This window comes from Phyllosticta citribraziliensis (genome assembly GCF_038025025.1).
Source record: "Phyllosticta citribraziliensis strain CPC 17464 chromosome Unknown J3D65scaffold_2, whole genome shotgun sequence".
Taxonomy (NCBI): Eukaryota; Fungi; Ascomycota; class Dothideomycetes; order Botryosphaeriales; family Phyllostictaceae; genus Phyllosticta; species Phyllosticta citribraziliensis.
The window spans coordinates 2,128,283-2,148,951 of NW_027117339.1; the positions used below are offsets into that span (position 1 = coordinate 2,128,283).

General features: G+C 57.5%; 7 protein-coding genes across 7 annotated transcripts; 4 read left to right on the forward strand and 3 right to left on the reverse strand.

Annotated features, from left to right (window-relative positions):
- Positions 1–302: 302 nt before the first annotated feature.
- Positions 303–874, reverse strand: J3D65DRAFT_547112 (RNA polymerase Rpb4; the record flags this gene model as incomplete). The annotated part of the gene is made up of 2 exons (XM_066796848.1): positions 303–433; positions 562–874. The coding sequence occupies 2 exons, from the start codon at positions 872–874 to the stop codon at positions 303–305; spliced, it is 444 nt and encodes a 147-aa protein (XP_066658995.1).
- Positions 875–1,593: 719 nt separating this feature from the next.
- Positions 1,594–5,997, forward strand: J3D65DRAFT_226197 (uncharacterized protein). The gene is made up of 5 exons (XM_066794630.1): positions 1,594–2,376; positions 2,435–3,137; positions 3,189–3,815; positions 3,869–5,271; positions 5,323–5,997. The coding sequence occupies exons 1-5, from the start codon at positions 2,065–2,067 to the stop codon at positions 5,743–5,745; spliced, it is 3,468 nt and encodes a 1,155-aa protein (XP_066658996.1). The 5' UTR covers positions 1,594–2,064; the 3' UTR covers positions 5,746–5,997.
- On the forward strand, positions 5,998–7,044 carry J3D65DRAFT_226174 (uncharacterized protein). The gene has a single exon (XM_066794628.1). The coding sequence runs from the start codon at positions 6,250–6,252 to the stop codon at positions 6,784–6,786; it is 537 nt and encodes a 178-aa protein (XP_066658997.1). The 5' UTR covers positions 5,998–6,249; the 3' UTR covers positions 6,787–7,044.
- Positions 7,045–8,968: 1,924 nt separating this feature from the next.
- On the forward strand, positions 8,969–11,421 carry J3D65DRAFT_226201 (uncharacterized protein). The gene is made up of 4 exons (XM_066794632.1): positions 8,969–9,440; positions 9,492–9,637; positions 9,695–9,822; positions 9,873–11,421. Exons 1-4 carry the CDS (start codon positions 9,231–9,233, stop codon positions 11,312–11,314), a joined length of 1,926 nt encoding a protein of 641 aa, XP_066658998.1. The 5' UTR covers positions 8,969–9,230; the 3' UTR covers positions 11,315–11,421.
- Positions 11,422–13,284: 1,863 nt separating this feature from the next.
- Positions 13,285–16,703, forward strand: J3D65DRAFT_226492 (aspartyl-tRNA synthetase). The gene has a single exon (XM_066794635.1). It carries the CDS (start codon positions 13,613–13,615, stop codon positions 16,655–16,657), a length of 3,045 nt encoding a protein of 1,014 aa, XP_066658999.1. The 5' UTR covers positions 13,285–13,612; the 3' UTR covers positions 16,658–16,703.
- A 584-nt stretch (positions 16,704–17,287) lies between these two features.
- J3D65DRAFT_226183 (uncharacterized protein) lies at positions 17,288–18,171 on the reverse strand. Its single transcript, XM_066794629.1, has one exon. The coding sequence runs from the start codon at positions 18,072–18,074 to the stop codon at positions 17,574–17,576; it is 501 nt and encodes a 166-aa protein (XP_066659000.1). The 5' UTR covers positions 18,075–18,171; the 3' UTR covers positions 17,288–17,573.
- Positions 18,172–19,197: 1,026 nt separating this feature from the next.
- Positions 19,198–20,501, reverse strand: J3D65DRAFT_614700 (uncharacterized protein). The gene has a single exon (XM_066799239.1). The coding sequence runs from the start codon at positions 20,026–20,028 to the stop codon at positions 19,558–19,560; it is 471 nt and encodes a 156-aa protein (XP_066659001.1). The 5' UTR covers positions 20,029–20,501; the 3' UTR covers positions 19,198–19,557.
- Between the last annotated feature and the right edge of the window lie 168 nt (positions 20,502–20,669).

Here is a 20,669-nt window from a genome sequence, read left to right on the forward strand (position 1 = left end):
GCCGTGTAGAGCAACTCGACCCGGGTTCTTGCTGACGGCCCGCCGGCCATGTGTATTTGTGGTGGTTCGCTTTGCTACCTCGTTGACTCGTCGGTCTTGTGCCAGTCGTTCGCCGCCGCCGTCTATCCTCGCTCGCTATGTCATGTCGTCGTCACCGCGCATGTCGTGTTGTTGGCCCCCGGGATTCCTATTTTTCCGTAGTATTTCCAAGTTTGGAGTGGTCGTGGTCGTGGTCATGGTCATGTGTTTCTTTTTATAGAACAAAAAACGGTGTGGGTAAGCCGGACGGCAGGGGCGGCCGCTCACTCGCTGTTCATGGCGCGCACGCGGTTGATCTCGAGCAGCAGCTGTTGGAGGTCGTCATCGGAAATCTTGTCGACCAGCGAGGGGATCAGCGTCTTTGCCTCTTCGGCGTTGTCGCAGCAGAGGGAGCCTGTTGGTCAGTCAGCTTCGACTCGTGACGCGACGAGGCGGCGTTGGGGGGGGACTGCGCGGCGATGCGAATTGCGGGCGAACACGTATCACGACGGCGGGGGAGGGGGTTGAGGAAGGGAAGCGTACCGAGCTGGCTCCTCTCAAAGCCGGCAAGGTCGTTGCGGGTGCGCAGCAGATTGTCGATGCTATCGCAATCGTCACGGTCCTTGAAGCGGCTGAAGACATCGAGGTAGGCGCGCATCTTGGTCAGGGTCTCGGTCTCGTTGAGCGCGATCTTGTGCTTCTTGCGGTGCTCGACGATGGCATCGATGATCAAGCGCGCCTCGGACAGGGTCAGGGTGGTAACGTTCTGGAACTCGCCCAGCTTGAGCTCTTGGCCGGCCTCTTCGTCGCCGGCGCCCTCGCCCTTGGGACGACGGCGGCGCTGGGTGTAGCCCATGGGTGCAGAGGTTCGTGGGGGGTGGGAGGGGTGTTGAAGTTGGATTAAGGTCGAGACGTTGCGTTGCGGGCGTGCGGCTCTGTGGGTGTGAAGCTTTGGGTTCGCCGGCGGCGCCGCGGCCGAGGAAGCGACGGGATGATAAGTCGTGGCCGACCGGGGGCCACCCACGGTACTGTACAGTCTCAACACCACACCACAGCAGACGACGGGTCGGGTGCAAGTGATTCGACTGGAGGACGGGCTGCATGCATAATGTACGGCGGATTACCTAATGGCCCCTGAGCAGCGTGAGCAGGACGGATGCACTCTTGGACGGCAATCTTAATTACAGCGTACAGCAAGTTTAGGACTGCAGCGGGCGAGGGGCGGGCAATGCAACAGATAATTACACGTCTAGATGGTACAATGTAGGCTGGCTCATGGATCAACAGCTTAACGCCCGGAGCACGGCCATCTCAATCTTCCCTCCGTATACCTTGCACGCAGAGGCCATGCTCCTCTTTTTGTCCCTTTAGCCTCTGCCACCAACGTCAAAACACTCCCCCTCGCACTCGCACCTCACTCAGCGTCAGTCCTGTCGACCGCGAGGCTCCCCACAACCACCTCAGCCAGGCCAAGCTCCACTACATTACCTACTACAACCGCTCTGCCGTGCCCTCCCGTGCCGTGCCCTCTCCCCCATCCGCCCTCCGCCTCCGGCCTGCCAGACGTGCTGCAGTCCAGTCGCGCTTCCGTCGTCTAGCAGTGGTGCATGGCGGCGCCCGTCTCGTCGCGCTCGCTCGTTTCAGCCTCTACTCTCCCGCTTCCCTTTCCCCTGCAGGGATCTCTCCAACCGACGACACGACCAACTCGAGGGTCCGACAACTCGCCGGCGCAACAATAACACCCACCGCCCATGTTAATGACCATCGCCTCAGGAGCTCCAGTCCACCACCAACAACTCTCGCTCCCTGCCCGCCGATTCCCATCCCGCCAAACCCTCGCCAAGCTGCGCCCGCCTACTCCTCTCCGCACTCCCGCTGCCTCCTCCGAGCCGCCCAACACCACCACCTCCTCCACCGCTACCACCACACCCCCGAGCAGACAGTCCCACGCCCCGTACCGCCTGCGACCTTTGTCCACCTCCGTCAGCCTCGCCGCACCCACAAGGGACAGCTCCGTGTGCGCATCAGGGGTGCTGGCGTCACATCATGGCAACCCCTTCAGAGGGTACGCTGTCAAGAGACGGCCTAGGCCCACCTGAAGACGTTCTGTCTGGCGCTCCCGGCGATGCTGCCAGCCCAAACATCCAAGGGGATCCGTCCGCCGACCGCTCCGAGTTACGATCGCGTGGAAGAGACAATGCCGACGCCGGCGCGCTTAGCACGTCGCGAGATAGGTCGCGCAACGGTTCGCGGAGGCCGTCCGGCTCGCGCACCTGTGGAAAGTGTAAAGGCCATCTGACTGGCCAGTTTGTCAGGGCGCTTGGCGACACGTTCCACCTCGAGTGCTTCACGTGCCATGTTAGTTATATCCCGTCGTTGCCTTTGGCTCTGCCCTCCCCCGCTGACCCAACAATAGGACTGCGACAAGATTGTGGCATCAAAGTTCTTCCCCGTTCCCGACTCAGGCCCGAACCAATACCCCCTCTGCGAAACAGATTATTTCCGCCGGCTGGATCTGCTCTGCTACGAGTGCGGCGGCGCCTTGCGCGGCTCGTACATAACCGCTCTGGATCGCAAATACCACATTGAACACTTTACCTGTTCCGTGTGTCCCACCGTCTTCGGGGCGCAGGACAGCTACTACGAGCACGACAGCAACGTATATTGTCACTTTCATTATTCCACTCGGTTTGCTCAGCGGTGCAACGGCTGTCAGACTGCCATCCTAAAGCAATTTGTCGAAATCTTTCGGAACGGCCAGAACCAACATTGGCATCCCGAGTGTTATATGATACACAAGTTTTGGAATGTCCGACTTCACTCGTCAGGGCAGCCCGTTGTGGAAAAGGCGCGCGCCGAGGAAGAGGACAACGACGAGCTTCGAAAGCAAGTTCGTCTGGAAGAAGAACGCGTAGAAGAAAAAGTCAATTGGATTTGGAAGACGCTGTCGGCGTTTGAAGAGCGCTCGGCGACGTGCATTTCGGACATGTTGCTGCACGTCAGCAACGGCGCTTATTTCGACGGGGTCCTCGCCGCAAGACGATTCATCGTTCACATTGACCTGCTCTTTGAAGCGGCTGACGACCTGGATCGGCTGCTGGCTGAGCAGACGCCCAAAGGTGCGTCATCTTTCCCCGCGCCCCTCTCCGCTGGTGCTAACGTGCTTGCAGGGCTTTCATATTCCCGCGAGGCCAAGTTGCTGTGCAAAAAGGTTGTCGCCTTTTTCCAGCTTCTGGCCCAGTCCCAGGACACGGGAGTGCGCAGGCTGGGCGTAACCCAAGAGTTGTTGTCGCTTGTGACGGGTCTGGCCCACTACCTAAAGCTCCTCATTCGGATATGTCTTCAGGGCGCTTTGAAGCTGGAGCGCGAGACTGGTCGCACGCAGGGGTTGACCAGCTTCATGACCCACATCAATTCGCTCGAGCCTAAGCTCGAACAAGACAGCCAGACCGACTCGAGTAGTGAGTCGGCATTACTGGTCCATCGGACAGCAGACACCTGTCCCGTTTGCGACAAACCAGTAGAAGACAGGTGCATGAGAAAGGGCTACAGGGTCTTCCACGTCGCCTGCATGGCCTGTCAAAATTGCAACAAAGACCTCCGAGACTCGCCAGAGGCTAGATGGAGCGGCGTCCACGAGAGGCTGCTTTGCGCAGGCTGCTCTGCCAATGTTTCAGATGCTGAAGAGGGCTTTGTGCACGTCACCAGGTTGCGTCAATACGTCCATCTCTTGCGGGTCGCCCATTCTCGTCTTCTGGCTACATTACGCACAAGTGGCGCGTTGCCGCACACATCAGGTAAGCCCAGGTCCGCCCTCACCAGTGGACTTCTGGCTGACTTTCCCCTACAGACGACCCGAATCTGGCCAACTATGATTCAAATGGTGGCCACCGCATCTCCCCACCCGGATCAGAAGCTGTTGAGCCACCCCTCCTTCGCTCAGATACAAGATCAAGGTCTTATAACGGACAGAATGTGCAGGAGAAAGCCACTCCTTCGTCGTACGAACAAACCCTGGGCGATATTCGACGATTACGATCGACTCGGCTCGATAAACACCTGTCCAACACGATGAAGCGCGCTCGGACGTCAAGGGTAATGGACGGTCCCGAGGGTGTACGACCCGGATCGACAGGAAATGCAGGCGCTCATCCAGGCATGACCATTGAGCAAGGACGCGACCCCAACGACGGGGATGCACTGACTTTTGGTACCAACGGCGGCATTGCCCTCGACGACATTCCCCGGATCATCGCCGCCGAGCAGGCAAAGGATCAAAGACCAAATGCCGCCAAGTACGCCGGCGGTCACCTCACCGGACGCGAGCCCAGAGCTAAGTTGGTCAACGGCCATCGCCGGGATGTATCTGGTGCACAAGAGTTGGAAAAGGCAGCTGCAGGCGAAGGCCATTACGGCAAAAAGTACTTTTCAGAGCTCACTGCTCTCGAGTACTTTATCGTTCGGCACGTAGCGGTCCTCACAATGGAGCCATTGCTCGAAGGCCACTTCAACCAGGAAGAGTTGCTCGAGCTGATTGAAAACCAAAAGAGGCCAACATTCTGGAATAAATTCGGCAAGGCTTTCAAGGGCGCCGGCAACGAGAAACCCAAGGGCGCCAAGAAGAAGGGTGTTTTTGGCAAGAGCCTTGAGTATGTCGTCGAAAAAGACGGCGCCGAGTCAACCGACTGCGTGGGTCCGGGCACACTAAAAGTCCCAGCACTTGTCCAAGACGCCGTGTCAGCAATGCGCACTATGGACATGTCGGTTGAAGGTGTATTCCGTAAGAACGGCAACATCAAGAGGCTGCGTGAGCTTTCCGAGGAAATCGACAACAAGGGGGGAGATGCCGTTGACCTTACTCGCGAGAGCCCGGTCAACCTGGCTGCCCTCCTGAAGAAGTTTCTGCGTGAGCTTCCGGATCCTGTCATGACATTCAAACTTCACAAGTTGTTCATCACCAGTGCTAAGATACAAGATGAGGACAAGCGACGTCGGGTGCTGCACCTAACGTGCTGCTTGTTACCCAAGGTCCACCGGGATACGATGGAGGTTCTTTTCACATTTTTGAACTGGGTATCCTCATTTTGCGCCGTTGACGAAGACACGGGCAGCAAAATGGATATCCATAATCTAGCAACTGTCATTGCTCCTAACATCCTTTACCCCAACGTCAAGAGCCCAGACATGGAGGCAAGTTTCCTTGCAATCGAAGCTGTACATGCCTTGATCGAATGCAACGACTCCATGTGCGAGGTAAGCTACCGCAGACTACCATTGCAAGCCCTCTGCTAACGTCGTCAACAGGTCCCCGAGGAGCTTCAATCCATTCTGGCAGACTCCAACATGTTTGACCTCAGTGCTGAACTGACGACCAAGGAAATCCTGAAGCGTGTAGGCGAGATGGGCAAGATTCCGCAAGCGACGGTGCACAGCGGACAACCCCAGACTGGCAATTCAGGCAATCGGTCATCGGCTCCCGTCGTGGCCAGGATCGAGACAGACCCGTCACCATACCATGCCGAGTCGTCGGTCCGACATGTGGGTGACGTCCAGTCGTCCAACAACGAGGCCCTGGCGTACCCCAAGCCGGCATATATCAACCCGACAGGGTCAGCAGAGAGCCACGGCAGTGACCGAGGGTCACCGAACCGACAGAGCCAATATCGACCCGGAGGGCCGCAATATCCACAACGGCAAAATCCGGTAGCGCCAACTGGAGCAGGTTGAAGTGATTCCCAAGGGCCAGAAGCAAGGGCGCATGAAAGAGATATCAGCAAAGCAGTGGTTGTGGCAGACATGAGGATTTCTGATTGGCATTGAGAAATGGGTCTCTTCGGTCGGCAAAAAATCACAAACGGTTGTGTGTTTGTTGTAGTGGCACTGGAGTTCTCTTTTTTTTCGTCTCTTTTTTCGTTTTCTTTCTGTGTGGTCGCTGGATTGTTGTCGTTGTTAACTTTTGCCGTGGCATGGACATGGAATGGTTTGGGGTTGAAGGATTGCTGGTGAATAATCGGGAGCGGAGCGAAGGTGGTGCTGGTGCGGTCCCGTTTTCCTGTTGTCGCGACACTTGTTTCCCTCTTTCCTCTTTCGTTTTGGGTCCTCGTCCACCGCAGCAGCCAGGGGAAGAGCTGCGGAGGGATTTGCGTCCATCCAAGCGCGCATGGCGGAGCAGCAGCATGCGGGTGTGGATGGACGTTCGTTCGTACGGTCTACGGTCATCGTGCTGGATGGATGCATGGGCGAGGAGAGGTTCTGGATATTCTCTCCGACGCTGCGTTGCTGGCTGGCACATCCACCAACACGATACGAAGCGGCTTTTTGGGGGAACTTGTCTGTCGTCATCTGCCCTTTTTTCTTTTCTCTCCTTTTCTTTTTCCTCCTCCTCGTCTCCGCCTGTCGGTTCTAAGCCTTAATCTTCTTCGCACCGGGGAGTTTTATCTCCTCTACGACCACCCTTTCGCTCCTCATCCCCCTCCTTCCATCTCCTCCTCTCCCTCTCCCTCCTCCTTCCTCCATCTTCGACACCAACATTATCTTTTTTTTTTTTTTTTTTTCCTCCGTGGTTTCACTCTTCTACTCCTCGGATCCGCTGTCCTTTTCACAAAGTGTTCGACAGCAACCTCGGAAGCGGCAAGGCAAGCAAGCAAGTCTGCAGCCAAGTGCCGAAGAGGACGATCCGTTCGAGCAGACAGACGGTCATACAAGAAGGGAAAGACGCGCAGGCAAGCGGGGCACAGGCTGGGCGGGACAAAGAACCTAAGCGAGTGAGAAAACCAGCAGGCAGACAGGTTGTTCAGGCATAGCAGTAGTTGGCAGTCGAGGCGAGCAAGCAGAAAGGCACGCATGCAAGCAGCGGCGGCTTTCAATTCTCTTTCCCATTGTTCTACACGTGTCTTTGCCTCGAAACGAAGGGAGACGAAGCGAAGAATGAATTCGCCTCTTATGGAGACATGGTTGATGGGGGCACTTCTTCGCGCCCTCTTCTCTCCTTTCCAGATGAATTCATGTCCGCCAGCCAGCTTTCTAAGCTGGGTGTTGCATACGTGCGTATGTTTGTTCGGCCACAGGCCCATGGTCTGCAGACACACGGTGCCCTAATCACAACAGTCGCAACAGTTGCAAGTTGTCCTCCCTTCCGCCCGTTGATGGTTACCGTTGGCAGATACGCCCGTAGGTTGGTGGACCCTCAGCACAACAAAGTCGATAGTCTACGCCACTGCCTTGATGACAAACAGACGGCGGCGGGTCGGGTCGCGGATGAAACAGATGTCTGTGCGCTGCTACCTAGGTGTGTATCTTTGGTGTGTTGGGTGGCTTGGTAAGAGCATTATTTTGTGTGCCAGCTAGCTGGTTTAGGCATGCAGGTACTGTAGTCGAGTGTTCTGCGTGTCTCTCTGCGTCTGGGGGTTTGCGGCAGTGCCAGGTCTGGCAGTGATGGTGACTCACACTGATTCGGCGGCTTCTGGAAGCAGAGAGAACCGGTTTGGAGCAGTCGGGCCTCTTGAGGGGCGCGGCGTGGAGGTCGTCGAGACTAGGAAGGAGTAGGCACCAAGTAGATAGGGCGAGCAATGAGGAACGAGGGAGAGCGAGAGGCACGGAGCGTTGCATCAAAACCCACAAGGGATCGGCGCAGGCGCCGGGGCGCGGGCGTTTGCGGGGTGGTGAGATAGGATCGAGTGGTTGGCCGTTATTCGCCGATGGACGAACGCCCGTTTCAGCTCTGGCGAGGAGGCGATCGAGTGAGAGGGTGGGTGGGAGGAGAGGAGAGAGCTGAGCGAGAGGTAGAGTGGTAGGTGGGATGGGCCGAATGAAGCAATGATGGGAGTGGTGGAGTGAGGGGAAGAGAAGGAAACAGGTCATCAATCAGTCAGATTGGTCGGCGAGATGGGATACATCATCATCGTCATCATGATTGTCGTCGTCATCCGAGAGGACAATTGTTAAGCTGTCAAGACTGGACTGTGTCGACCTCACCGCTGCTTGGGAAGTCGGATCAAAGAGGTGAGGTGAGAGAGGAAGAAGACCGGGGGGAGGCGAGGACCCTGGTGCTGGCCTCGTCGGGAGCTAGGACCATCCCTGGCAGCCCAACGGCGGCAGTTTTCTCTTGCCTTGGGCCCTTTGCCAATATTTTTGTTCATTGCTGATGCTATTTTCTGGTTGGGCGCTTGCAGAGGACGAAATTGGCCGGTCGCGTGGGATGGTTGTTTGTTTGTGGTCGATAGCTGGGTAGGATGCGCATGGTGAGGGACGTCAGGGTGTAGCCACCCGCGACTACCTACACCACCACGTCCTCCTCCTCACGGGCCTTGGCTTGTGGTTCTCGGCTCTTTAGGGCCACCTGCATGAACCCACACGTTCTCTTCTCTCGCCCACGGCACCTCATTGAGTCACGAGTAGAAACGACCAAGGTAGGTGCCTAGGTAGCAAAGGAACACACCATGGATGGAAGAAAGACCATCAGATGGGCAGGGATGGCGAGCATGGGCCATCCCTTCTGCCCAAAGGCTGAGACATGTTGAGCCCTGCGTCATCACCTCCATCTTCATGGCGACGGGACCAGACGCTTTTTCGTCTGTGCCTGAGGAACTGCCAGACTCGACATCACGGCTGTCGCGTCGGTTACAGCACCTCGCTCGACGAAAATCCCCTACACGACGCTGCCATTCGGTCCTTTCCTTTGCATCCATCTAGGTCACGACTGCCGCTCTATTTATTGCGCTACGCGGCCTGAAGGATTGCGACCACGACCCCGTCTTTTGCTAGCACCGACTCTCTTCAAAGCCATCTTTCGCTCCCTTGCCCTTCTGCAACACCACGCTCCGACAAGACGTTTGATCCGCTCCCACGTCGTACGTACACCTGTACAGTGACGCTTCTACGCCCGTACCCCACCATCTCCTCCGACGGCACACCACGACTACTCGACCAGCGCCTCTGACGCCGTTGCTGTGCTACAAAAACACCAAATCCCCTCACCAGCTCCAGCTCGAATTTTTTTTGGCCTGCTCACCACCACTCCTCACCCTGCCTCGACCTCTCTGCCTACCCTAGACTCTTATTCGCCGACATCGCAATCACCAACAAACATCAACACTCGACCACAAGAGCTGCATCGAACCACCATCTCGCCGCCGCCTCGCCACCTGCAACCCTCCGCTCTTCGCGCGGCATAGCCCGCACAGGCACCCGCCACCAAAACATAAACAGCGAACATGTTCAACATTTCGCTGCCGCGCCTGCCCTCGCTCAAGGGCCTCGTGGGCAGCGCCGGCCCGGCCGTCAAACTGCCCACCGTCGAGATTCACGACGTCGAGACTGCCGCTGAGAAGCGACCCCGAACACTCAAGCACCTGTTGCGCGCAAACCACGCCAACCACTCGGTCATCTACAGGGAGGGCAGAGCTAGAAATGGCACGGCCGAGGTAAGATCCGGGATCAATGTCAGAGGCGAGAACTTGGGCTGACAAGACCAGCTTCTGGGAGCAGCGTACATGTTTGGCGCATCGGCAGAGCAGATGAACGAGATCTACGACAAGGAGTCGGAACAGCTGGAGCCGTGGAGAGACTCTCCCGGCGAGATCTCGCGCCACGATTGGAGAGACTTTTTGGGCAAGAGGGAGTAAGTTGGACTCTCGTTGAGCACGAGCAGGGATACATGCTTACGGCGGGTCAACAGATATCAGCGCGCGTTCGTCGACTTCTTTGAAGACCAACTGGTTCAGTACAGCTACGACTGGAAGAAAATGTTGGACGACTTCTTGTTCTCGGGAGACGAGCCGTTGATCAACAACTTTGTGGCTGGCAGTAAGTTGCATTCGCCGATCCAGCCTTGGACTCGTTCTGACAAGTTGCAGTCGGCCATCCACTTGTCCACCTCAGCTACGCATACGAACTCAAAAGCCGAACCCTCGCCATCGAAGCTCTCGCCCTCAATTGCTGCTACCACAACTTCCTCCACAAATATCTTGACGAACCCAAGTATACCCGGCCGAGTGCCAACCCGACTTCGTCTCTTACCGAAATATTCGAGCGTGTTGCTGCCGACAAACGCTTCGACAACCTCTTCGACGGCCCTGGTGGCGCGAACATTGAATCTGTCTTTGATCATGCCGAGGAAGCTATTCTGGAGCACTGGAATAGCTGGCAAATGGGTAGCAGTGGCCGCAACTCTGGCGGTCCCACCAGTCCGACAGCAACCTCTTCGCCGCCGCCCTCCTCCACCACGACTCCCCAGGCCACGCCGACCCCTAGCCCCAGGCCGTCACTCACAGCCCAGTTTGCCGAAGCCCAAAAACTCGCCACCATCCTTCTCCTCGCCAAGTCGTCGTCAGGCGACCGCAAACGACGCTACGACTTTTACCTCTCTTCCCTCCTCAATACGACACATGCCCTCCGCGTCCTTCTCCCTCTCATCCCCGCGCGCTGGCACGGCCCCCTCCTGCGCCAGTGGCTGCTCTTCGCTCTGTCCATCTTCATTGCACAGCTGCGTCCCCCGCTTCGAACTCCTTCTACTACAGAAGAGGAACTGGTTGCCGAGCTCGAAGACGGTCGTGGCTGGCATGATGTCGGCAACTGCGTGCTCAAGGGTCGCTACTCGGGCGACGTTGCGTATGTATCTGTACTGCGATCGTTCCAGGCCGCTGGACAGACGTGGAGAGAGGACCGCCGGTTCTACCTGGCGTCGGCGGTACGCTTCGCAACCGAGTTTGACGGCTGGGGCGGCTTTGGCCGCGTCGGCGGCGACGAAGAAGCAAAGATACACACGCGCAGCCGCGCCGCGAGCGTCGTCGTGGGCGACGCTTCGGGCATGGCGTCGACGGCGGACGGCGGTGGCAGCCCGTACGTGGGCGGCATTGGCATCAGCATTGGCGGTGGAGGTGGCGCGGTGAGCGGCGGCGGCGTTACTGGCGGCGGCGCCAACGTCTCCTCATCTGCTGGAGGCAGGACGCGCAAGGGCAGCGTGACGCAGGGCCGCACCGAGGAGTGGGTGGGCAGCCTGACGGCCACGGCGCCGCCGGTGCTCGAAGAGGAAGAGGGCCTCGGGTTCCCCGGGTTCCCCTTCAGCGGCGGCCTGAGGAGCGCGTCGGGCGGCACGGCCATGAGCGCCAGCGCGGCCAGCGCAGTGAGTGCGAATCCAAGCGGGCTGGGCGCCAGCGTCGCGTCGATTCATCCGGAGCCTGTCCGCCGCGCGAACCGGACGCGCAAGAGCAGTTCGGCAGCGGAGCGCGAGCGGAGGCGCAAGAGCGGCAGCGCCAGCAGTGGGAGCGCGAGCAGTGAGAGTGTTAGCAGGAGATGATTTCTTTCTGAGAGAGACGGTGAGTGCGGAGGCGGTGGGGGGGTTGAAAAATGAACAGAAAGATCAGTGAAAAAGCGAAAAAGGAGTGCAAATGACGACGGAAAGGGAACGGGGGGGTTTGTCAAAAAGAAAAAAAGGGCGAACGAGGCTGGATGGATGACAAAAGAGGAGGATACCTGCCTGTCTATATCTTGTCATTGTTTTCTTTTGGGGCATGGTGGCATGTGCATGGCATATCAAGTGTATAATTTTTTCGGGCATTGGAGGGTGGCTGGATGGGCGCGCTTTTGCATCTTGTTTCGATGTTGTTGTTTTTGTTAGTGTTGGAGTAGTAGCTGTAACGTCCACGTCACGTATCACGGCTTATGCATCGTTCACCATGGCATTTTCACATCATCGATCATCATGGGCGTCGGTTGCAGCTTCATGCCTGCATAGGTAGGTAGGTGCGCACCTAGTTGAGGTGGCTCGCTGACGTCATACATCGTGCACCGTAGGTGCTCCCTGCCGACCCGGACCTTCCCGCCCACGGCAGTCGAGGGAGTCTGGCCCCGGCACCTTCCTGTTGGCCGCCCCCAACTCGCCGAATCCCTGTCGACGCGTCGCTCTTCCACTGTCCCCCCCCCCCCGCCCCTCTTGCCTCTCCTCTCATCCAATCCGCGCGCGACAGGCAGGCAAGCAGTCTGTTGGTCAGCCAGCCAGCCAGCCAGTCAGTCAGCTGGACGCGGAACGCGCGGGACTTGATTGCGCTGGTGTTGGGCAGCGGAAGGGTAAGCGGTAGGGGAGTGTGCATGCGCAGAATGGAAGGTGAAAATAGAGGGGAGGAGAGGGGGATAATCGGCAGCGCGGACCATTGAAGCCGGGCAGAAAGAAGGAAACGCCTCGGGGGCTTGTGACGATGCGGACAAGGAAAAGGATGGCGGTTGGTTGGCGGGCGTGAGGAGGAGAGAGTGGTAGGTACATGTAGGGATTGGGCGGTTGGCAGCGAGGTGTGTGTCAGAGTAGCAGAGCAGGTGGGCGGGGAGGGGGATGAGGTAATGATGGGTGTGGGTGAGAGCGAGAATTATGGAAGAAGCGGGCAGGGTTAGGGGGTAAGGGTAGCGGTAGGTAAGGGTGCTGTAGGGTTGGTGGGTGCGGGCGGACGGGAAGAGATGCCTGGGTACGGTAGATGCGAGGCGGGACAGGGCACGGCATGGACAAACCCAAGTCGGTCGAACCCTGTCTCAGCGAAATACGGTAATATGTGTGCAAGTCCACAAAGACATGTGCCGACGGACGACGACGACGAACGAGAGATGGAAGGCCATGGTCACTGGCAGATGGCTGGTGCACCCAGGTGCTGGTGCAGGTCGGGTGCAGGTCGGGTGCAAGCCACCCGGACGACTTCTGGATGAAGGAATGGGGATCGACGGGCTCAAGCTCACCACTTGGCAGGGCAGCGGGCGGCTGGGCTGGGCTGGTGCTTGTTTCTGTTTCGGTTTCTCACGACTTCGTTTGTCTCCTGTCGACGGGCGTGTAGGGCTGCGACATGGGAAATCAGGGATGCGACGAGTCGTTTGGTCGGTAATACGGTACTGGTGAAGAAGCAAGGGAGGACTGCACGTGGACCATGCCTGGCAACACGAAGGAACCAACCTAAGCATATCAACGGCACGTCATCGGCACCGAGATAGTAATTCATGTCCGCCATGGGAAAGATGCAGTTTCGAGGCGACAAAGCGAAGTGACCGCCCAGAATGCCGTCAGACGCACGGCCGACCCCGTCAGTCGTCACACCCACTGGACCGGCGCTGACGAGAGGGAGAGAGAGGTCGGGCGGGATCCGTCTGTTTCCGCCGCCGCCGCCGCCGCCCGGAGAGAGTCAGGTCGACGGGAGCAGGGAAAAGCACAGCACAGCAAAAGAGTCAGCCCAGACTCTCGGATGCTCGGGGTCCGTCGCGGAGCGCATCAAAGCCCGTTGTCCAAGAAAATAATCTTCATCTCAAGCAAAATTGACACGGGCTCGTCCAAGGATCGGCGCCGCCGCCCCGAACCGGCTTCCAGCCCTCCCATCGACCCCGGTACGTCATACTTTCCACCACCTTAACCTTCTGCTCCAATCCATTGCATGCCTCCTCAAAACCAAGAACGCCCCGCCCCTCGCCCTCACATTCCGCTTACTCTGTACCTCCATTGCATCCATCCCTACCGCACCTACTCCACGCCCACGTCCCCAGACATAATCTCGTCTTAAGACGTCTGGTGGCCCGTTGCTCACTCAAACCTCCACCATACCTTCCTCTGCTACACCCACCAATCATGTCGTCGCTGAAAAGAGCCCTCACCAAGCTCAAGACTGGTGGGAGGGACCACTCTAGCCCCCACTCCACCGACGACGAGAACTCGCTCAAGAGCCCCAAGCCCAATGGCGCTGGTCCCGCCTCTCCGCGCGTCGCCTCGCCCCAGGGCGTCAGGTCGCCTGGCAGAGCCTCGCCCAGGTCCGGTTCTCCGCGCACCTCCGCCATCTTTGGCCGTAGCAGCGGCACCTTTGAGCGCAGCCACCGCAACAGCACAAACTTTGGCGACAAGCCTTCCTCTCACAGCCCCATTCGCAACCTCAGAGAGAAGCTGCACCTCGGCGGCGATGACGACTCCGACTCGGCCGACATTCCGCTCAACCGCGACGGCGAGCCCATGAGCAGGAACCAATTGAAGAAGCAAGAAAAGGCTGCCGAGCAGGAACTTCACAAGCGCGAGGCTGAAGAGCGTCAAGAAGCCCAATTGCGCAAGCGTCGCGAAATGGAGGAGCGCGCAAAGGCCGAGGAGACGCCCGAGATGCGCGCCAAGTACGGAGAGCTCCCCATCAACAGCTACGCCAACGACAACTACGAGCACAAGGACCGCGTCATCGTCCTCGACCTCTCTTCCAAGGATGTCGGCAAGGAAGTCTTCTTCCGCGCTCGCATCCACCACTTGCGCAAGATGAGCGCCCACCTCGTCTTCTTTGTCCTGCGACAGCAAACGGCCACCATTCAGGGTGTTTTGCACGAACACGGCCACATTTTCCCACACTTTGTCTACTGGGCCGAGCATCTGGACGCCGAGTCGGTCGTCCTGGTCAAGGGCATCGTCCAGGAACCCAAGGCCAAGGAGGGCGTCATCAAGGGCACCACCGTCCATGACGTCGAAATCTCCATCCACGAGCTGCACGTCGAGTCCAAGGTCACGACGCCGCTGCCCTTTAGCGTCGCCGAGGCCGAGGTCACCAAGGCTGAGACTGAGCAAGAAGGCGACACGCGTGTCCGCGTTAGTGACAGGACCCGTCTCTCCAACCGCATCATCGACTTGCGTTCCACCACCTCGCAGAGCATTTTCCGCATCCAGTCCGGTCTTTGCAACCTCTTCCGTTCCTACCTTGATACCCAGGGTTTCATTGAAATCCACACTCCCAAACTGCAAGGCGGTGCTACCGAGTCCGGCGCCAGCGTCTTCAAGCTCGACTACTTTGGCCGTCCAGCCTTCCTGGCCCAGAGTCCCCAGCTCGCCAAGCAAATGTGTATCTCTGCCGACTTTGGCAGGGTCTACGAGATTGGTGCCGTCTTCCGTGCCGAAAACTCCAACACCCATCGCCACTTGACCGAGTACACGGGTCTCGATATTGAAATGCAAATCGACGAGCACTACCACGAGGTCCTCAACACGCTTGACCGCACCTTTAAGCACATCTTTGCAGGCGTTTACGAGCGCTACCGCCACGAGCTTGATGTCGTCAAGCGCCAGTTCCCCCACCAAGACCTCGTGTGGCTCGACAAGACGCTCCGACTGCCCTTTGCCGAAGCCATTCGCCTGCTCGACGAGTCGGGCTGGCGGGATGACAATGGGAACCCCCTGGACGAGAACGAGGACATGGGTACGAGGGACGAGATTCAGCTGGGCAAGGTCATCAAGGAAAAGTACGGCACCGACTACTACATCCTTGACAAGTTCCCCGTCTCTGCCCGGCCGTTTTACACGATGCCCGACCCCGAAAACTCCAATGTCACCAACTCGTTTGACATTTTCCTCCGCGGTCAGGAGATCTTGTCTGGTGGGCAGCGTATCCACGATGCCGACTTGCTCGTCCAGAACATGGAGAAGCTGAAGATGGACCCCAAGACTCTGGAGGAGTACATCCAGGGCTTTGAGTGGGGTGCTCCTCCTCACGGAGGCGGTGGTATCGGTCTCGAGCGCATGCTCATGCTGCTCCTCAACTTGGGCGACATTCGCCACGGCACCTTGTTCCACCGCGACCCAAGGAGTTTGCCTGCAAAGCCGCCCGTCAAGAAGCTGCGTCACCCCGAGTCCAGCACGCTCCACCCGCCTTGGGAGGGCACCGACAGGGCGGCTGCAGCCATCGATTTCCAGCCCATCGAGAAGCTCATTGCCAACTACGGCGACGCCTCAAACACGTCTTGGCTGGAGCCGCGCACGCAAATCTGGCGCGACGACCTCACCGGTGCAGCCGTCGGCTTCGTGCCGCAGGGAGACTACGCCATTACCGTTGGCGACCCGCTCTGCCACCAGTCGCAGTACGTCAAGACCATTGCGGGTTACCTCCGATGGATTAAGAAGGATCGGAACCTCAAGCCGCTCTGGCTCCTGTGCGGTCCCGAAGTCGAAGACGTGCTCGCCACACGCTTCAACTGGCGCACATTCTCCGTCGCCGCCGAGCAGCGTCTCGACCCTACCAACAACCCGGCCGCTCACGACCACGACTTGCAGCGCAAGATTCGTCACGCCGAGAAGGAGGGCGTCAAGATTTTCGACTTCCCCTTGGGCTCCCCGCCTCCCCAAGACGTCCGTGACAAGATTGACGCCCGCGTCAAGGACTGGCTCGCCAACCGCAAGGGCAAGCAAGTTCACTTGACCGACATTCACCCATGGCAGGACAGCGAGCACCGTGTCTACCACTACGCCGTCGACAAGGATGGCACTATTGCTGCCTTCGTCGCCATGGCGCAGCTCAGCCCCGACCACGGCTGGCAGGTCAAGTACTCGCTCGACTTCCCCGGCGCGCCCTCGGGCACCATCGAGTACATTGTGACGCACGCGCTCAAGCAGCTGGCCGCCAAGGGCGAGACCAACATTACTTTTGGCGGCGGTGCCTCCGCGCGCTTCACGCCCGGCCACAACATGAAGAAGCCGCGCGTCAAGGTGCTGAGCAAGGCGTACCAAGCCATCTCGCAGGAGCTCAAGCTCACCAACAAGAGCGAGTTCCGCGAGAAGCTGGGAGCCCACGAGGACCCCGTCTACGTCTGCTACCCGCCGCACGGCCTCGGTCCCATGGGCGTCAAGGCCATCCTGTCGTTCTTCGAGGACGAGTAGATGCATTCGCGCGCGCTTCCAAAAATTCCCACTTTTAACTACGGAGTCGAGCGTTTGGCGTGCTCCCACACCGTTGAGAATTTCCACTCGGTTTAGACCTCTTTTCTGAAAGTGCTTGAAAAAGACGCGGCTGGCTGGTAGTGGTTGGTTGTATTGCAAACCACCGCACCGGCCTGCAAGGACTCATGTTGTAGACGCCTCCTTTTTTCCCTTTGGTCATTTTGCTTTTTACCTATCCCCCCCCCGCATTGATTCCCCGCGTGCATTTTTCCTCCGTTGACGACCCTTTTCCTTTTTTTTTTTTTTTTTTTCCTTACGTTGCTTGCCGTGTGTTGGTTGGACATGGTGGTGGGGTCCGCAAATGGACATGGAGGGAGGCTAGGCTTCGGTGGATGGATTGATTGATGAAGTGAGGCGGAAAGGTTACCACTCTAACTAAATACCTTTGACTATTATTTGATAAACTCTCTCTCTCTCCTATGATCCTATGAATAATTGTAATCATTGAGTCGGCGTTGTTGCGTCTGTGTCTGCTTTTGGTTTGAAGAGCGTGGATTGGGGAGTTGGGTTTTGCTGAAGCAGTCACGGTGAGCAGATTTCTTTCCTGGGTGTCTTTCTCTTCTCGATTCTCTCTGATGATACTCTGGAACTAGGCTCATCTCACGACCCCAGAAGCTTTGCTGCGTTTGTGTCTGCTTTTGGTTTGAAGAGCGAGGATTGGGGAGTGGGTTTTGCTTGAGCAGTCACGATGAGCAAATTTCTTTCCTGAGCGTCTTTCTCTCCTCGATTCTCTCTGATGATACTCTGGAACTAGGCTCATCTCACGACCCCAGAAGCTTCGCTACCGCACTGAGCTCTCCTGCCCTTTGCAACTTTCTCGGTGGGTGCTCTTGCGGCGACTGTCAGGGCAAGTTCCCTACAGCTCCTTGCCCGTTTGGTCCGACTTTCCGAGGCACTCCTCCGTTCGCAACAGCTGTACCAGAAGCTCCTCGTTAACCCCCAAGACGGCCTCAGTGAACGTCTTCAATCTCTCCTCAAACACTTGCATCAACTCTTCCTCCTCCCTGAGCGCAGCCTCCAACTCCTTCATCTTCTCTTGAAACTCTCCCATCAACTCCTCCTCCTTCCTGGTCCTGGCCTCGTACCATTCCTGCCCTCCGTACACACGGCGTCCGGCCGCGCGCGTCATCTCAAGGCAGGACTCCATGGCCTGCTCGGCCGGGGCGTACCCAGTCGGCAACCGGTAGAATCGACCGCCCTCATCCTCGCCGATGAATTCGTCGACGCTCCAAGCACAAACGACGCTGCTGCCGTTGGTTTTGAGGGCGCTCTGAGCGCCGCCGTCCGCCTTGACGGGCTGCAGCTGCCCCTGCAGTAGCAACGTGAGAGCAACGAGCGGAACGGCGTGGAACAGCATGGTCGGAGTCGGCGTTGGACTGGCTGAGCGACTGAGGGGCCGGCGAAGAGAAGAGGTGTCGCCGTTGAGGAGCGGTAGAAGGACACTGAGGAAGTGAGAGGGGTGAGTCAGTGTGGGGACGCGGGCAGTAGTTAATTGGATGAACAGAGGGACCAACCGGTTGCTTGTAGGTGCTCGTTTGCTATCTCCGAGGGTCAGGAGCGAGGATGAAGTGATTCTTGCCGTTCTTTGCTTGGGAAGAGAAGTGGTTCCTGCAATTCCTTTCTGCAGAAGAGAAGCCGCGTGTATATGTATATGTGCCTGCCGGCCGCCTGGACCGTGATGAGAACACTAGAGCATACTGCAGAAGAGCCAAGAAAAACAGCAAACAGACGGACAGCGGGAAATGTTTCAACAGGGTATGCAAATGAAAGAGAAGGTGTGTTGTTTAGGACGGACGCTACATGCATGGCGGGCAGTTGCGCGTTTGCTTGCTTGCTCGTTTCGGATCCTGCGGGGGGAAAGCAGGGAAGCATGCGGGATGGACTTTGGTAAACGCAGGACGGGTATGGAGAGGGGAGAATAGGCGGTGGGTTGGATGACAGGGGCAGCAAACGGGAGACTTGCATTTGGGCAGGCAGGCTTCTGCTCGTTTTGCGGGTTGGTTTGTTGAGTGGATGCGCGCATGCATGCAACTTGTGCACAATTTATTCACTGTTCATACATCATCTTTTGTAAAGAAAAATGTGCGACTCATTTGATAGTGCATAGGTGCTCTGAACCACTCTGCTTGAATATGGTGACCACTGTGGTCATCGGTGGCGGTATCTCTGATCGAATGGATGAACTGGATGTTGTCCACCGAAGCAATCTCGACGAATCCTTCCAGATGGATGTCGACTGGCATTGTCCTTTTGTGCTCGGTGGAAGTTATCGTCGGCGCCGCTGTCGCTGCAAAAGCGAATAGAAGGAACAAGAGGACAGCGGTGACCATCTTTATTTTGTCTTGTTTGTTCAATTGTTGGGGGGAAAAGGCTCCGTGTTGGTGAATCGACGAGGGTAAGGGAATTAATTCAAGGCATAGTGGTGGAAGATTGCTTTTAGAGGCTTGAGGTGTTGGAAGATGCTGTGTCGCTGCCTCCAGGCCAGAGGAACGTGGTCTATATTGCTGGAGTCACTGTAGTCACGACGTCTGCCGAAATAGGGGAGGGAATGCAGAGAACGCGCAAGAAAAAGAAGAAAAGACAGAAGAGAGAGAGAGACATGGCGATTGAACCAAACCGGAAAATCTGGAAACGGACGCTGCGAGACAGTCCGCGAGTGTCTACCTAACGTTGGGCAGATGAATGCTTCCTCTTTCCGCCTGCATTGCGCAATTCGGACCCGGAGCAAGTAACACTGGTTGAGATCAACATCAGTTCGTGTCTACCTGTTTCTCCTGTCCCCGCCCTTTTCCCCAAGTGTAGACAAAGTCACCACCGCCTGCCATTTCCCTCGGCCTAGCCTACTTTGCGCCAGCAAGCTCTCCATCTCCTGGCTTCGCACACTCCCTCATCATGCGCATTTCCTCTGGCGTAGTGCACTGTGGCTGCTTCTTCATCTCTTCCTCGCCCGGCCACCATTGCGATTTCCCCAGCGCCTGAACTCTCCTCCGGCGGTCCTGGTCGGCCATGTCTTCCAGCACCTCCGCCAAGGCGTACTCCAGCTGGAACCGACAACACTCCCACATCGAGTTGGGGTAAGTGTACCAGCTGAACGGATGAACAAGACTCTTCTTCCTGCCCTCCCTGTCGTAACGGACGCCGAGGAAATCTCTGACTTGATAGGGGCACTCGCAGCCGGTGACGGTGCAGAGGGCCACTCTGGTGGCAGCTATGGCGGTGTTGAAGCGGCGGGTTGCTAATGGTAGGATGATTGTTGCTGCGCAGAACGCGGCTATAGAGAGAGCAACGTTGACTTTCGTTTCGAGCCTCATGGTTGCTGAGTAGCAATTGAGAGAGTTGCTGAATGGGGAGAAAAGTGGAAACCTTTGCGCAGGCTGGCGATGTTAAGAGGGGACAACGCTTCCGCAGATTTCAGCGGACGACGGAGGGGTGAAGTGGCGGGCTTTATAGATAATTGAGCAGTTCAAAAGTGCTTGGATGGATCGAGAGGAAGCAGGAATGTAGTTGACAATCAAAGAAATAATACAGTACTAGAAGCTGAACGACGCAGACAGAATAGAAATGTCGGTTCCTGAAGTCGGGAATGGAAGAGTCCATGTTTGTCGATTTGTGGCGTTGGTGACTGTTTGCCCTCCATGCCAGGGAGAGAGCAGTGGATGCCAAAGAAGCTCTAAGCACCGAGTCAGAACAGAGTGTTGTGCTGTAGGATCTCGCCTGAAATCTCGGGCGTAGCTGTTTCTGAAATCTCGGGCTTGCTGTCATGGCTGGTGAGTGAGGTTCCTCGTCGGCGCTTCAAATGCCCACGATGGATGGTCCAGGGGGATATAAATACCTGACCATCCATCCTAGCAGCGGTGGGCCGCAGGGCACGTCGGGTCAGGTCAGCCCTGCAGATGTTGTAAGCCCGGCAGCAACCCAACATGGCGAGGCATTGAAGTACCACAAGGACGGC

Coding starts and splice junctions, on each gene's coding strand:
- J3D65DRAFT_226197 (XM_066794630.1), top strand. CDS start 2,065: ATGGCAACCCCTTCAGAGGGTACGCTGTCAAGAGACGGCCTAGGCCCA. Junction 2,377..2,434: donor TCGAGTGCTTCACGTGCCAT/GTTAGTTATATC, acceptor ACCCAACAATAG/GACTGCGACAAGATTGTGGC. Junction 3,816..3,868: donor CGCGTTGCCGCACACATCAG/GTAAGCCCAGGT, acceptor TTTCCCCTACAG/ACGACCCGAATCTGGCCAAC.
- J3D65DRAFT_226174 (XM_066794628.1), top strand. CDS start 6,250: ATGCATGGGCGAGGAGAGGTTCTGGATATTCTCTCCGACGCTGCGTTG.
- J3D65DRAFT_614700 (XM_066799239.1), bottom strand. CDS start 20,028: ATGAGGCTCGAAACGAAAGTCAACGTTGCTCTCTCTATAGCCGCGTTC.
- J3D65DRAFT_226492 (XM_066794635.1), top strand. CDS start 13,613: ATGTCGTCGCTGAAAAGAGCCCTCACCAAGCTCAAGACTGGTGGGAGG.
- J3D65DRAFT_226201 (XM_066794632.1), top strand. CDS start 9,231: ATGTTCAACATTTCGCTGCCGCGCCTGCCCTCGCTCAAGGGCCTCGTG. Junction 9,441..9,491: donor CTAGAAATGGCACGGCCGAG/GTAAGATCCGGG, acceptor TGACAAGACCAG/CTTCTGGGAGCAGCGTACAT. Junction 9,638..9,694: donor GACTTTTTGGGCAAGAGGGA/GTAAGTTGGACT, acceptor GCGGGTCAACAG/ATATCAGCGCGCGTTCGTCG.
- J3D65DRAFT_226183 (XM_066794629.1), bottom strand. CDS start 18,074: ATGCTGTTCCACGCCGTTCCGCTCGTTGCTCTCACGTTGCTACTGCAG.